The sequence below is a fragment of the Panthera pardus genome, unplaced genomic scaffold, assembly GCF_024362965.1.
Source record: "Panthera pardus isolate Hobbes unplaced genomic scaffold, ASM2436296v1 HiC_scaffold_12, whole genome shotgun sequence".
In the NCBI taxonomy this organism is placed as follows: domain Eukaryota; kingdom Metazoa; phylum Chordata; class Mammalia; order Carnivora; family Felidae; genus Panthera; species Panthera pardus.
In genome coordinates, this window is record NW_026526677.1 from 58,654,952 (window position 1) to 58,670,869 (window position 15,918).

The 15,918-nt window shown below is 48.9% G+C and overlaps 1 protein-coding gene across 5 annotated transcripts in view; it reads right to left on the bottom strand.

Annotated features, from left to right (window-relative positions):
- The window catches only part of ARRB1 (arrestin beta 1), a 75,961-nt gene that overhangs the window by 25,952 nt on the left and 34,091 nt on the right, over window positions 1-15,918 (bottom strand). The window contains exon 1 of one of the 5 annotated variants that reach the window (XM_019449844.2): window positions 12,230-12,251. The exons of 3 other annotated variants lie outside the window; for them this stretch is intronic. In XM_019449844.2, coding sequence (XP_019305389.1) covers window positions 12,230-12,234 — 5 coding nt within the window. In that variant the 5' untranslated portion in view covers window positions 12,235-12,251. Of the gene's footprint in view, window positions 1-1,624; window positions 1,892-12,229; window positions 12,252-15,918 lie in introns of those variants that run through there. One more of the 5 variants, XM_019449841.2, reaches the window with a different exon arrangement.

Consider the following 15,918-nt stretch of genomic DNA (forward strand, 5'->3'; position numbering starts at 1 on the left):
CCACATGGGTCCCCAGGGGCAGGGGGCGCAGCAGGTATCCAGGGCAAGGCAGGGTGAGGCCCACAGTGCCACAGTGACAGTTGCTCCTCCCAGGGGGGTGTCAGGGGGTGGCCCCGTGCTGCCTCCACAGCATCCCCTCCAACTTCTGGGGCTCAAGGGACCACAGACAGGTCTGAGCCTGGCTTGTAAGGAGGGCCTGGTGCATCTCTCCCCCACCTCCCCTGGTTCTGGGCTTTTCTCCTCCTTATAAATATTTAGCAGTGTTTGGAGTGTGAAAATGCCACAGTCAGCTGGGGTGTAATAGTTGCTAAAGTGAGAAACAATACAGATCACATGGTTTGAACCAGCAGCTCCCAAGTGGACCTGCGGAGGAGACCAGAGAAGGGCCACAGGGACCCCCAACTGCTTTCAGAAACCTCAGTCTAACTCAAGAGCCTGGGGTCATACAGAAAGGAGAGATCACAAATGCCTGAGTTATAACTGAATCAGGGAAATAACTGAGTCAGGGCAGGCCATTCTAGTGATCCTTGAGAGGGCCAAGGGGCACCCTCACCATGGGAGGGGGCTGAGGGCCAGGCTGGGAGGAGTGACAGTCAAGAAGGGAGGGACAGAAAGAGAAAGGGCAGTAAGACAGAACTAGCATTTGCTGAGTGCCTACTTGTTTCTTACAACACACTGTGAAATGGGCATTATAACTCCCACTTTACTGATAATGAACTTGAGGTTCAGAGACATCTGATCATTTGTCCAGGAACACACAGCAAGCAAGAGGCTAGTCAGGATTCAGACCCGATTCCGTCTGCGTCTAGAGGCTGGGCCCTTTATAGCCAACACTGCTGCTTTCCTAAAGCAAGTGTTTTTCATCAGCTTTGGGGAAAAGCAGAAAAGAGGAGAAATGAGAACTGGGGAGGGGAGGGGGGAGAGATGAAAGGGTGAGTAAGGATCAAGAAGGAGAACGAGGGCAACAAGGGCAGGAAACGTGGCCAGTGGTGGGGAATGTCCCGATAACTCAATCAGTCCCTGGGGCCACCTGCTCAGGAAGCTGGGACTCTGACGGTTTCTTCAAACAACAACAGCAGCTTCCCATACCCTGAGCACCTGTTCCGCCCTAGTCATGCCTCTGAGTATTTTTCCCAGAACACTGCTGACCACTCAACAATCCCATTTCAGAGATGAGGAAATTCAGGCTCTGAGAGGTGAACTCTGTCTCCAAAATCCACATCCTTTCCACTTTGCTGCCCAGCCAAGCCCTCCGTGAAACAACCCACCGGCTTCCTGACCCCACCCCGGGGCAGGGAGGGGGGTGCTTCCAGTTCACCGGGCCCTGCCCTTGTGCAGCACCATATGGATGGCTTCTGCTGGTCTACTGCGAAGCGCAAGCACAAAATGTGCAAGACCGTGGTCGAAACCAAACTTCCGGATTGTGGAATGGCTGGCTCTGCCTCACCCCTGAGACCCATCCATGCCCCGCCAGCCTGATTCTCAGAGTCAAAGCCGGGTCTCCTAAGAGAAATACCAGTGGTGTCCTCACTAATTAAAGCTCACTGGAGACAAAGAACAGAAACCCAACAAGGGTGGCTGGAGGAAAGGAGGAGGGAGTATGAGAAGGAGACAAAAATCTCACGGGAAAGATGTGCAGGCAGAACGCAGGAGTGCTGGAGTCAGGAACGGGGAAGCCATCAGCCCTCGAGGCGGTTGCTCTCTCTCCACCTCTCCCCCTGGGGCTGCATGTTCTCACGCTGCTCTCCGGTCGGCTGCTCCATGGTCTCTGGGGACCAACTCTCTCTGCTTACTCAGGGCTTTTCTGCTCCTCCATCATTTTGGCTTGCATGTGGCTCTCACTCCGACCCTGTTTCTACTCTGCCTCTCGCTCAGCTTCTCACTGTTAACTGGCTGAATGGCCCAATTCCAAATTCCCAGGAAAGGAATCTGATTGATCAGCTTGGGTCAGGTGCCCCATGCCCGGACCAATCAGCTCTGTCTAGGGTGTGTCATGTGTTCCACGAGGCTTGAGCAGAGGAGGGCTTATAGAGCGGTGTTTTACGAATCGGGGGTCACAACCCATTAGCTGATAATGAAATCAACTTAAAGAGTTGCCACCAGCACTTACAGAATAGAAGATAAAAGCATGAGACACAGATAACAAGGGCGTAGTAGATATTACTATATTTACCAATATTCCATTTCCCTCTAAGGCTGGGCAAATTTCTCCAGCCCTGTGAAATTAGACATGCCCATGTGGCTTGCTCTGGCCAATGAGATAGGACTAGAAGTGCCCCCATGTCACTTCCGGGCAGAAGCATTTAAGGGCTAGTGCGTGTATTCGTTTTCTGTGGAGCCTGTAACAAGTGGCCACAAATTTAGTGGCTTAAAACAACATATACTTAGCTTACAGCTTTGTAGTTCAGAGGTTCAAAATGTACCCCACTGGGTTAAAATCAAGATGTTGGCTGGGCCACATTCTTTTCCGGAGACTCCAGGGCTGAATCTCTTTCCTCACCCTTTCCAGCCTCTGGAGACCACCCACATTTGTCTCACGGCCTCTTCCTCCGTCTTCAAGGCCAACAGCAGCAGGTTGCGTTCTTATTATATTGCCTCATTCTGACCTCTTCTGCCCCCCTTCTTCTATTTTTAAAGACCTTTATGAGTACATTTGACTCCCTAATTTGAGGTGAACTGGTTTAGCAACCTTAATTCCATCTGCACGCGTAATTTCCCTTTTGCCAGGATTTATAACATGTTCAAAGGTGTCAAGCATTAGTATGTAGACATATTTGGGGAGCCATTTCTTTTGCCTACCCTGCCCTCCTTCCACTGCCACTGAAACCAGCAACGAGTGGATTCTGTCAACTGAATACCAGGGCTCTCCTGTTACATGATAGGTGTGTAACGTGACAGAAAAAGAAAGCTCTCGCACCGCTAAGAAATGGGTGCTGTTTGTTACTGCACTTCTCTGGGCTGATACAAAAAGTATTATTTAGTGAAACTTTCATTTTAGGTCAGCTGAGTTACAATGTTAGATGAATTTCATGTTGCAAATGTTTTAATGTTTTAATCCACTGTTCTAGAGAAACACGTCTAAAATGAACATGTTCTATCAATGCCTGTGCAGTTGGTTGGATCCTGTTTCCTGATTTAATTCCCTCAGGCTGGTGCTACCACGCAGGGAGGCAGGTCAGCTCTCCAGTAACCAGCACGTTGGCTTTTCCAATGAGTCCCACTCCCTACCTGCAGCATGGGATACTTGCTGATCAATTTTAATATTCTGCTGCCCTTCTGGGAGCCACCTGTCCTCCCAGTGTCCATCTGTGCCTGCGCCACGAAGGTACCAGAACAAAGTACTTTCCATGATAGGTTACCCAAAAACCAACAGGTTTTGGTACAGCCAAACAATGGAATATTACATAGCACTGAAATTATTCTTGCATCTTTTGTAACACAGGGAAGTGCCTATGATAGAATATTAAGCAGAACAAGTCAGGATTCAAAACAATATATCTGGCACGAGCTCAACCCTATACTCAACAAATACCAAAAGAAACAATGGGAAGACTTAATGTTAAGGTGGCAATACTTCCAAAATTGATCCACAGATTCAGTGCAATCCCTATTAAAATCTCAGCCGGACTTTTTTTTTTTTTTCCAGAAATGAACAGGCTGGCCCTAAAATTCATATGGAAATGCAAAGGCCCAGGATAGCCAAAACGATCTTGAAAAAACAAAATAGAATAAAGTCGGAGGACTCACACTCCCAACTTCAAAAGTCACTACAAAGCTACAGTAATCAAAAGTGTGTGATGTTGGCATAACGATAGACACATAAATCAATGGAACAGAATTGAAAGTCTAGAAATAAACCCATATAATTATGGTCAATTGATTTTTGACACAGGAGCCAAGACGAGTCAATGGGGGAAAAAAACGCAAAGCAGTCTTTCAACAAATGATGCAGGGACAACTATATATCCACATGAAAGAATAAAATAAAGTTAGCCCCCACCTCACACCATATATAAAAATTAACTCAAAATGGATCAAAGCCCTTAATGTAAGAGTTAAAACTATGCAACTCTTAGAAGAAAACTTAAGTGTAAATCAACATGACCTTGGATCAAGCAATGATAACCTTAGATATGACACCAAAAGCATAGGCAACTTACAAAAAAGAGATAAACTTGCTTTTATTGAAACTAAAACCTTCTAAGCTTCAAAGGTCACTATCAAGAAAGTGAAAAGACAGCGCCTAGAATAGACAAGATATTCTCAAATCATGTATCTGATAAGGGTTTAGTATGCAGGATATATAAAAACCCTATTATAATTCAACAATAAACAGGCAAATAATCCAATTAAAAATGGGCAGGGGCACCCGGGTGGCTCAGTCGGTTAAGTGACCGGCTCAGGTCATGATCTCACAATTCGTGAGTTTGAGCCCCACCTCGGGCTCTGAATTGAAAGTACAGAGCCTGCATTGGATCCTCTGTCTCCCTCTCTCTCTGCCCCTACCCAGCTCCCACTCTCTCCCACTCTCTCGCTCTCTCTCAAAAATAAACAAACATTAAATTTTTTTAAATTAAAAAAAAAATGGGCAATGGATTGGAATAGACCTTTTTCCAAAGAGGATATAACAAGTGGCCAATAAGCACATGCAAAGATGTTCAACATTATTAGTCATCGGAGAAATGCAAATCAAAGTCACTTCACACCCACTATGATACCTACAATCCAAAAGAAGACAGTAACAGTGTTATCAAGGATGTGGAGAAATTGAAACCCTCCTCATGCATCGTTGGTGGTAATGCAACCCGGTGGGATCACTTTGGAAAACAGTTTGGCAGTTTCTCCGAAAGTGAAACACAGTTACCATATGACCCAGCAATTCTATCCCTAGGTACATACCTGAAAGAATTGAAAATAGATGCCCACACAAAAACTAGTGCAGAAATGTTCGTAGCACACACTGTTCATAACAGTCATAAAGGGTGAGGAAGAAAATCAAATGTGCAGCAATTGATGAATGTATTTTTAATGTGGTATATCCATACAAAGAAATATTATTTAGCTATAAAAGGAGATAGCATACAGATTCCTGCTACAACATGGACAAACCTTAAAAACATGTCACATGAAAGAAGTCAGACACAAAAGACCACCTATTTGTGTGGTTCCATTGACAGGAAATGTCCAGAACAGACAAGCACATAGAGACAGAAAGCGGATCAGTGGTTGCCGGGGTTGGTGTGAGGGGGAAATGAGGAGTGGCAGCTAATGGGTATGGGGTTTCTCTCTGGGGTGATGAAAATGTCCTGAAATTCGGGGCGCCTGGGTGGCTCAGTCAGTTAAGCATCTAACTCTTGATTTTGGCTCAGGTCATGATCTCATGGTGTGAAGTGGCCAAGCCCCAAGTCACTGGCTCTGGGCCGATAGCGTGGAGCCTGCTTGGGACTCTCTCTCATTCCCTCTCGGCTCCTCCCCTGCACATGCATGTGTGTGCTTGCTCTTGCTGTCTCTCTCTCTCTCTTTCTCGCCCAAAATAGACATTTTTTTAAATGTCCTGGAATTAGACAGTTGTTCAATCTTGTGAATATACTAAAAACCACACCACTACATTTTATGCAAAAATTCGGAATATGATGGTATATAAATTAATTTTATGTCAATTAAAAAATAATACTAAATAATACTAAAATAAATAATAAAATAATAAATAATAAATAAATAATAAAATAAAATAAAATACTAAAATAAAAAATAATACTAAATAATACTAAAACAAACCCTAATACTAAATATTAACAGGGGTTGAAGGAGACTCCCTCCACCCACCAACCCACTCCTTGATACATCTTATTTTTCTATGTTGTATAATAAGCATAAATTACTTTGCAAAGACGCCAGGTTTTCCCTAACAAGATATGTCTCAGGTCTTGGTGAAAGGAGAGGCTGGAAAAAAAAAAACATTGCTAGTAAAGTAGAGAAATATGGATCCTATTACTCTGAATCCTTTGATGTTAGAGTCTCTCCTTCTGCAATTTTACAATCCAGAGTCCATAAATCTGTGATATGATCCCTCCCAGGCCTGCTGTGCTGTCTTCTGCTCAGCTATTTCTTTCTCCAGGAAGCCTTCCCTGACTCCCTCTAAGTCCCACACCCAGTGGGGAGTCACAGCATCTCCCACACTTTGTGATGGTTTGTTTGCTCACTTTCTGCTTCACTTAACATGAATGAGAGCACAGATCTCATTTGTGTTATTGACACTGGATCCCCAGGGCACAGCATGGTTCTTGGAGCACAGTAGGGGCTCTGTAAATAAATATGGGTTGAATGTTGCTGAATGAACAAATGCTCTAAGAGAACACTGTCAACAGTGAGGATGGAGAAGGTTTAAAAAGATGGTGGTTGGTGATGATCCTTTGCTCTAGGTGAGCAGACTCTAGAGATTTCTTCTTCTGTCTATACTTCTCTTTGGCTGTCAGGATCAATGGGCACCAGGCTTAGAAAATGCTTCACAGGGGCAGTGTCCCAGCCCCCGTCAGGCTGAGTCAGGAATACAACCGATGTATCTAAAATGGGCCCCTGCTCAGCTTTGATAAAGTTCTCCCACTTACCACTCACCTACCCACATGCACACTGCCCCTACTGCTGCCAGGCTCTGGGGGCACTAAGGTGAACAATTCATTGTCCCTGCTGATGAATGACCCTGGTATACAGCCCAGTTAGAGAAAGCCACCAAGCACGATGACCACGGTGTACTAAGCTCTCCTTAGGAGTCAGGTACAGTGCTAAGCAATTCACACGCTTTGAGATACTATGTTATTCCATCTGAATATTCCCATTTTTTAGACCTAAGACTCCAATAAATAACTTATCCAAAGTCATGAAGTCAGTGTCAGAAAATACACATAGGAGAGAAAGCCCATGAATGAGCCGCCTATGGGAAATCATTTAAACGAAACGCATCTTACTCAACAGCGGGAACCTCATCCTGGAGAGACTATTCACGAGTGTGCATTCACGACCAGTGAACTGAGGAAGCGCTGGGAACAGTTCATTCCTTTATGAGCATCGGAAAGTTCGTGGTGGGGAAAAATGCTATGAATACAGTGAATGTGGGAAGACCTTCAAATATTACTCAGTCTTCAGTCAACATCAGAAAACTCACACAGGAGAGAAACCAGGTGCCAGTTGCTGCTCTAAGTAAGCGTGTCATAAAGATGAACTCATTTGTTCCTCCAACAACCTTAAGAGGAGGTGCGACTACATCCCCGTTTCAGCAATGGGGAAACCGAGGCACAGAGAGAGAGTCAAATTTTCCCAAGGTCACACAGCCAGTAAGGGGCAGGGCTAGACACTGGAGCCGAGGCGGTCTGGCTCTAGAGACCACACTTCTAACCATTCACACAATAATAGTACCTTGTAAGTGGGATTGTGTGGTTCTGTCTGGCAAGGCAGGAAGGTCTTCAAGGGAGGAGGCAGCAATGAGAAAGGCCTTGAAGAACATTCAGGGATGAAGAGGTGGCTGAGTCCACGGGGTGCTTGGGAGACAGCAGGCAGCCTAGTGTGGCTGAAGTGTGTCCTGTGCGCCTGGGATGAGCACCAGGGAGGAGGATGGGCCAGAGAAGGGTCCATTCCCCGCCCAGATACTCACAGAGCACTTCTACGCGCCAGGCCCTGGGCTAGGTGTGAAGGGTCTTGACAATGCCAAGCTAAGGGACTTGGACCATAACCAGAAGGCAACAGGGAGCCATGGGCATTTGGGGGAGGGAGAATGACTGGCCAGGGCTGTATTTTGGACGAAGACGTGCCCTAACCCCATAAGTTTCCTCCACCTCTGCCCCAATAGCAATCATGACTCAGTTGGGTAGGGTGGGGACCACACAAGGGGGCATTCCTTCTGCCCTACATTTTGACCCACTTTTTGGGTGTGAGAGCAGTCATCAGGGAGCAGGGAGGCGTGAGGAGCAGGTGGCTATGGCAGCAAAGAGGTTTCTAGGGCCCTTATCACACACTCCCTGGTAGCAGAGTTATTTGTGTACGAGCTTGTCTGCTCTGCCAGAATTGAAAAGCCCTCCCTGTGTCAGAACATTGCCTGCCTGTTTACCCACCATTAGTGCACCTGCTTGTCAGGACAGCCCGGAAGGGGGAAGAAGACAGGAAGACAGGAAATGTCACCCTCATTTCACAGATTTGGAGAGCCTGAGGGAGCACGCTACAGGCTGCTCCATTTGCCAAATGGAGAAATCACACCCCAAGGGAGGGAAGAGTCTTGTGCCGGGGCCTGGAGTGCAGAGTCACAGGGAGGAGAGAGCCCCCGGTTGTCGGTGCTCCTGTTGTACTGCAGCTCAAAACCAAGCACGGCTCCTTTGGGCTTCTGCATGGCTCTCTGGGCACAGGGTGGCATGCCTGGCAGGGCTGAGAGGCGAGGGGTGGTGGACGGGGGCCCTGACCAAGTCAAGCTCCCAGGCTCTGGGCTTCACATTGGCTTCTGGGCACACAGCAATTCTTCCAGTCCCCTGTCTGCATTCACATGTTCGCTTTTCCGGCCATGATCCATACTCGTGGAGATTTCCAGGGGGTGCAGGGTGAGGAAGGAGGGGAGCCAGCAGGTGGCCGTGAACTGAGGGAGAGTTTCTTAACGGAGGAGCATGGCCCATTTGCTGGTAACCTAAGAAGCTGGAGACTTGAAAGTCAAGGGCTAATAAAAATTTCAATGAGTGGGCTGGCAGCTGGACCCCAAAGAGCCCGCAGACAGCACCTGAACATTCTCCAGTCTTCTCTAAGGTTGAGAGAGGGAAGGGAGGGCTGCTGGCGCAGGAAACAGTGCAGACCCTAAAAGCAAGCAGACCCTGCCTGAGTCCTGTGTGACCTCAGGCCAGTTTAATACCTCTCTGAGGCATACTTTCCCTCATCTGGAATATTGGGGTGATATCTACCTCACAGGTTGAAGGCACATAGAAAGACTTGGTACACAGTAGGGAATTGATCAAATGAAGCCAACATCATTGGTAATATGATTATTGTTACCACCTTTCCACTGGCCAACACTGTGCCTTGCTTTTGGTGCCCAGGGGACAGTTCCTGCCTAAATGTCCCTCAAGTGAGAAGGCCTTGGGGTGGGAAGAGATGGTTATGTTACCCTTGCTGGAGACAGGGAAGTTTTTTGTCTTCCTCCCAGTCTCAGATGGAAAACAATAGTTTATAATATAATGTTCTCTTCCCAGTTTAGACCCTCACATTTCATATACCTCTGGGGACATGCCCTATTTCTTCTTTCTATAGAAGCTTCTCCTTCGGTTCTCCCAACGGCAATCCTTTCTTCCCTATGTCACCTCATCCAAGAAGCCTTTCCTGACTGCTTCAGTCAGTGCCTTTGCCCTGAGTCCTCTCATCTCCAGAGGGGCTTTGCTTGCGCCTCTCCCCTCCCTCCTTCCCTTCTCTCCTCTTTCCATCCATCTTTCTGACTTCCCTCCTTTCTTTTCTCCCTTTTATCTTCCAGTCTCTGGGCCTGGCACTGTTCTTATCTCCTGCAGGTACAGGCCCCTGCACCCTGTCCTCAGGGCACCTACACTCTGGAGCAGGGAGGCAGACATTCCATAAATACACAGACCCTCCCTCAGAAGCACGGCGGGCAGGTGGGATGAGACGATGGACGATGTCTAGCTCGGTTCCAGGCATAAGACAGCCACCCACACACATTACCGCCCCTCCCCTCTTCTCCTCTCTCCAGCGCCCGTGTCCCCTCAGCATCCACATGGGCCTACGCCTCTCCTCGCCTCAGTGACAGTCACGGAATGCTGAAAAAATGCAGAGAGCAGAAACCTCTTCCTTCAGTCATTCATTTTCCTTGGTACATAGTCAGTGCTAAGTAAATATTTTGAATGAATGAATCGAGGAGAGCCAAACCCTGAGCTTGAAGCTGGGGAAAAATAGGACTTGGGCCAAGTGGCCAGTCAGAGGTGGGCAGCCTGGCCTGCAGGATGGGACGCGCCGCATGGGCCTCAGCAGGGGCCCGGGCCACACAGGGTGGCCCCAGGCACAGGGGGTCAGATTGTCCCAGCGGAAGACTTCATTTAAAGTTTCATTTGTCTGGGTTTGGTGTTTTGTTTTAGGCAGTCTGAACATACAGACTTCCAGGGTTATAGAATAACATATGAAAATGAGATATTAATTCAGAAGCATTACTTTTTTCCTCCTCTTACACTTCATTAAACATCAGAACAGATCACCATGGCAATGCCTCACCCACTCTGTCGACCACCTTGGGGGCGGGTCAAAGGCTGAGAGCCCTCTGGGGTCTGGGGCTCTGTTCAGACCGTAAGCTATGCCCTAAGGTGGCGGCTCTTTTCTGAGAAAGAATTCTAGGGGGAAAAGCCCATGCCCTACATTTAGCCAGACATAGTGTCCTTGATGTGCTGAAGGGGGCTCCTATAGGCTCATAAGAGCCTACTGCCGTGTTTGTAGATTTTGTGAGCTGGTGGTTAAACACAGCCATCGCCAAGGCTCGCCACTGAGGGTGAATGTGCCCCGTGGGGGACAACTTGAAATGTCTGGAGACATTTTGGGTGGTCACAACTTGGAGGAGGGGTGCTACTGGCATCCAGTGGGTGGAGGTCAGGGACGCTGCCTGCACAATGCACAGGTCACCCGCCTTCCCATCTCCAACAAGGAATCGGCAGCCCAAATGTTTGTGGTACTGATGGTGAGAAATCCAGATCTAAGCTTATGTAAGTTAAAAAAAACGATATGAAAAACAAAGGGAAGACATAATCAAAGCTTACCACTTGCTACTATTTCACTAAATTTCCCTACGATGCTCTTGAGGCTATTGATGCCCACTAGATCCGTACGGTGGGACTAACGTATAATGGTGCCCTACCGTGCATCTCTTCCCAAGTCCGTGTTCGATGACACCACTTTAATAGTGTGAAATCCTTGGTGGGAGAATTTACACCACAGAAATTGGCAATTACTACACCATCCCCACCCCCACCCCCCGTTTTTTTCCTGAACAGCCACTTGTTACCAGTACGCCACTGGGCAGAGCCCTAAACAGAGAAGGGAATTCACAAGCCTGGTAAATGCCTCTAAGTTTCCAACCCAGGTAGGTGGCTCAGCACCAGCCTGCTATACACGGTGTGGAACAAGGATCTAAACGTGGCAAAATGCACAAAGTACACATCTCATACACGGACACACACCATGCACATCGTACACACACGCACAGACACACACACTCCACACATATCCAGAGATACCACACACACACCGCACATCCTCCACATTATACCTACAGACATCACACACACCACACGCGTAGAAAACACACACACATCACACTCACCTACACCGCACACACATACCATACCTGCTTTACACCTCAGGCGCCCATGTACCCCACAGACACTTATACACACTGCAGACAGATCACTCACACAAATATAAGCACAATGTGCAACTGAAACACACAACTCACGCACAACACCCCCCCCCATGCCAAATACACACCACAGAAATACACATGTAAGTAGCCTTCTAGCTAGCAGAGAACTTATAGAATGAGAACAGTAAAAGAATGCCAACCTGACTGACCACAGTCTTCGATGTCTCAGTACCTTCACCTTTACTCCCTCCTCAGCCTCTGTGGCCCCCCCTCCCCCACACACCACCTCCCTACCAGCCTGCTAAGGTGAATGGCTCAACCCCCCCCCCCCCCACCCCAGGAATACCATCCAGTGGTCCTGTCTCGGTGCCCATTCCTCTTGGCCTCTGGAACCCCGGCTGAGTGGTTCCCTACCCCTGCTCTGTGCCCAGCTCTCTGTCAGCTGAGCCCAGCTGGCTGTGGCCTCCAGGGTCTGGCCTCCACCCCTTCCCAGAGCTCATGACAAGCAGTCCCTGGGTGACTCCACCCACTCAGTCACTTGGCTGCTACTAGATGCTGGTTAAGTCCAAACCTCTACCTCCAGCCAGACCCTCTCTGCCCCCACACCCGCCAGCCTTGTGACATCTCTACTCAGATGTCCCTCAACTCCTCAGACAAGTCCCAAACAGACTTTCTGTCTGTCCACACCTGTTCCTTGCCTAGGTTCTCTGCCCCTGCCCACCGCAAAGATCAGAGGTGCTCAATGCACATCTCATGAATAAAGGAAAAAATTATGTAAATCCTACAAAGAGACAAAAAAAAAACCCCAAAACACCCAAACTTCCCTGTGAGGCAGAGAGGAAGTCTTACCCCATTTTACAGATGAGAGTCCTGAGTTTTGGCGAAGTTAAGGGACTGGCCCAGAAGCTGCAGCCAAGGAGGGCGGGGTGGGGGGGGTGGGCACAGACAGGTAAGGCTGTGTTAGACCCAGAGCAGGGGGCTGCAGGCAGCAGCAGCCAGGCCAGGGCAGGCCCTTCAGGATCAGCTCTTGCCGGCCCCGAGTGAGGGGGTTAGTTACAAAGAAAAGGAAAAGGCGTTCCTGATACGCGTCCTGTTTCCTCTCCTCCTCTGGGCTTCTCAGTCAGGCCTTGGAGGGCGGATGTCTCTGGGCTGGCAACACTCAGACTGTGCAGTCAGAGGGTGAGGGTCTCCCTGGGACTCTTCCCCCCCACGCCAAGCAGTCAGGCCTGCATGAAGACAGGGGCTCTCTGGAGTGACCTCTCAAGTGTCCCTTCCCAGCCTGGAAGAGCCTCAACCCTCTATCTCCAGTGGAGTCTCATCACAGCCAGGCACCTCCTGTCCATAAGACTGTCCCATAAAGGCACCTCCACTGGGAAGCCTTCCATGTCACCCTCACTTGCTATGGAGTCCTTCTATAGTCCCCCTTCTCCCCTTCCTCCCTGCCCCACAGCAGTTGAGCCCATTACTCTGCCCAGCTTTCTGTGGCTGGTGCCTGTAGATCTGGGCTCCCCATAAATCAGGCAGGGGGTGGGAAGCAGGGAGGAGAGAGACAAAGGCAGAGGCCATAAAATGGGGCTTCTTGAGTGAAAGGACAAGATGAGCCTACCCCATCAGACAGAGGCCTTCCTGAGGGCAGAGGGCAGATCTCCTCTATCAGATAAAGATTTCCCTTAGGGAAATGGCTATGACTTTCCATCACAGGAGTTCCTGCAGGACAAAGATCATGCCTCTTTCCTTAAACATGGAGCTGCCAGAGGATAAGAGGGCTAGTTCCCTCCATTTTAAATAGGGAGCCCCAGGAAATAGAAGCCACATTCCCCCCATCCGACAGGAGTCTCTTTCCAGGGGGATGGGGCCATGCCTCCTCCATTAGACTAGGAGCTCTCAGAGGGCACACTCCCACCTGCTGCCCCCACAACAGTCCTCAGAACAGACTTTAGCTCAGTCTAAGACACAGAGAAGGGCTTCCCTCTGGGGCAGAACTGGGGGGAGTCTTGCCCAATCCTCCTTGCACAGGGTCCCATGCCAAGTTCCCATTCATGCCCTCAACTGAACCAAAGCTGCCTTGCCATACTTAAGATGGCCACGTGTCTGGGCAGAGGCCACTGGCCGTCTGTCCCAACCCAGGAATGTAGACTTCTCAAGAAATTTTGAAGGGGGCGACTAGGAGAGCCCTGAGAAGAGGACGCCCGGTCAGGCCAGCCCTGGCCTGGATGTGACCAGACATGTGGGCTGGATGGGTCTCTGCTCCTGGCTCTGCCACCAGCTGGGCAAACCTCTTCCCCCTGTGGCCACTATCACCCCTCCCACCCCCAATCTCCAAACTCTACCATCACCTACTGCTGGCTGAAGTGGCAGGAGGCACAGGAGAGGAAGGACAGCAGGGCCCTTCCCAGGTCCCGCCCAGAGGACATCACTGGCCGCCCTGAGTGCCGGGTGCCGTCCCTGAGCCTGGTCCAAGCTGCCTTCACAATCCTTTTCCCTACGTGTGCCAGCTCCAGGGAGCTGCTATTAGTTAGCATTGATCCACAAAGTGCTTTGATGACACTGTCTATGAGCTTCACACCCAGGGCCCTCGGGGCTAGGAGCAAGGGGTGGAAATGGAGCTGGGGACCCAGGCCACTGAGCAGAGTGACAGAACACTGGAGCCCCAAGACCAAGGCCCAAACAAGCCCAGGGCCAGCACTCAGTAAATGTTAGCTGAATACATGTTCACTGAAAAGCTACCTTAATCTGGTAACTTAATCTGGGTATATTTTCTTATTAAGAACTATTATTGTTGTTATAAGTGATGTTTATCATGTTTAATACAAGCCCAGCACTTTTCTAAACACTGTATCAACTCATTTAATCCTCACAAGAACCCTGTAAGGTAGATACTCTTCCTCTTCACACTCTACATAGGAAGAAACTTAGACACAGAAAGGGTAGTAAGTAACTTGCCCAAAGTCACAGAGCAGAAAAGAAATGGAAGCAGGTCAAACCATCTGCTTGATAAATTAAGAAGTAAAAATATAATAACAATGCCTCTGAAGTTTTTTAAATGTTTGTGTATTTATTTATTTATTTATTTATTTTTGAGAGAGAGAGAGAGAGAGAGAGAGAGCGAGCGAGCAGGGGAGGGGCAGAGAAAGAAGGACAGAGGATCTGAGCCTGATGCGGGGCTCGAACTCATGAATCGTGAGATCGTGACCCGAGCCAAAGTCAGCCACTCAGCCAACTGAGCCACCAAGGCGCCCCAATGCTTCTGAATTTTAAAAGAATTCGATCGTTTTGAAAGATACAATTTATCCTGTGTTCCAAACCAAATACATTCATTATCAGACTTATCGTGGTATGGTCAGGAGGTAAGAAGTTCTCTCAAAGAGTAGTATGACAAAGGTAAAACATGTGCTTCTCGGTTATCTCAAAATCATAGTTCTTTAGAAACTTTGAGTAGTTTTATTAAAACTTAGAAAACAAGAAAAACTGACAATGGCAATGGTTTTAAGATTTATCATTTATGTGTTAGGTGCTAGGGACTTCGCATATTTATCCTGCTTAATCTTGAGGCCAACTCAAGGAAGAAAAGGCATTTTTCTCCCTTGAGGGTGCCTATCTCCTACACCTCCTTGGTGGGCCTGGTCTATCAGATGTCTGCCCTGCCCAGGTTGGGAGCTGTTCCAGGGTGGGGCTGTGTTTGGCCCAGAGAAGGGGCCTCACAACGGAGTTCAGGGCTTGGGGTCAGGCGACTGTTGCTTCATCAGCCTGCACTTCAGCTGTCTGGAGTGTTAAATGAGGCCCTGGCACCAAGAGCTCTGTACAAGGGGTGTAAACACTAACCACCACCACCACCACCACAATAATCAGACTCACTGGGTGGTCTTGGGCAGGTTTCAGCCCATCTTGGCCTCAGCTGGCTCACCAGCTCTCAATGGGGGTCACGTTACCTTGATGGGCCCGGGCAGCTGAGAGGAGATAATGGGTATGAGGAGCTCCTTGGAGGTCAGAGACAAAGGCATGTTAGGAGAACAAGGCTGAAATATCAAGCATTTTTAAGAAATGAATTTCCATTATTTCCAAGAACACAGAGGCCTACGGATAAGGTGGGCATGGCAAGGCCAGCCAAGAGCAGCTGTCCTCCGCGAGGCAGAAGCAGGAAGGAGCACTGGGGGTGTCTCTGAACTTCTCCCCAAACCACACCCTGGGGCTTGGTAATCCACACCCTCACACCCACCCCAAATTCTCCACCCACTCCTCATGCTGATTCCCCTCCGTTGTCTGGGGAATTTTGAGAAGCCTGCCAGGAGGAACAGTGCTGGCCCGTTCTTTAGCCACCGATCTGTCTGCACTGACAACTTCCCAACCAGCTCCACCCGCCCAACCTAGATGCTTGTACATCTGACGGAAAGGGTCATGGGGGCCTGCTCAATTCTAAGGACTGGACTGACACATGGAGACCTTGCCCAGGTCAGATCCCAGGAGGCCAGCTCCCTTAGTGCCTCTGCTAGCCTGCCTCTGTTCTACCACAACTCCAGGGACCTTGACAAGCAGAGGGG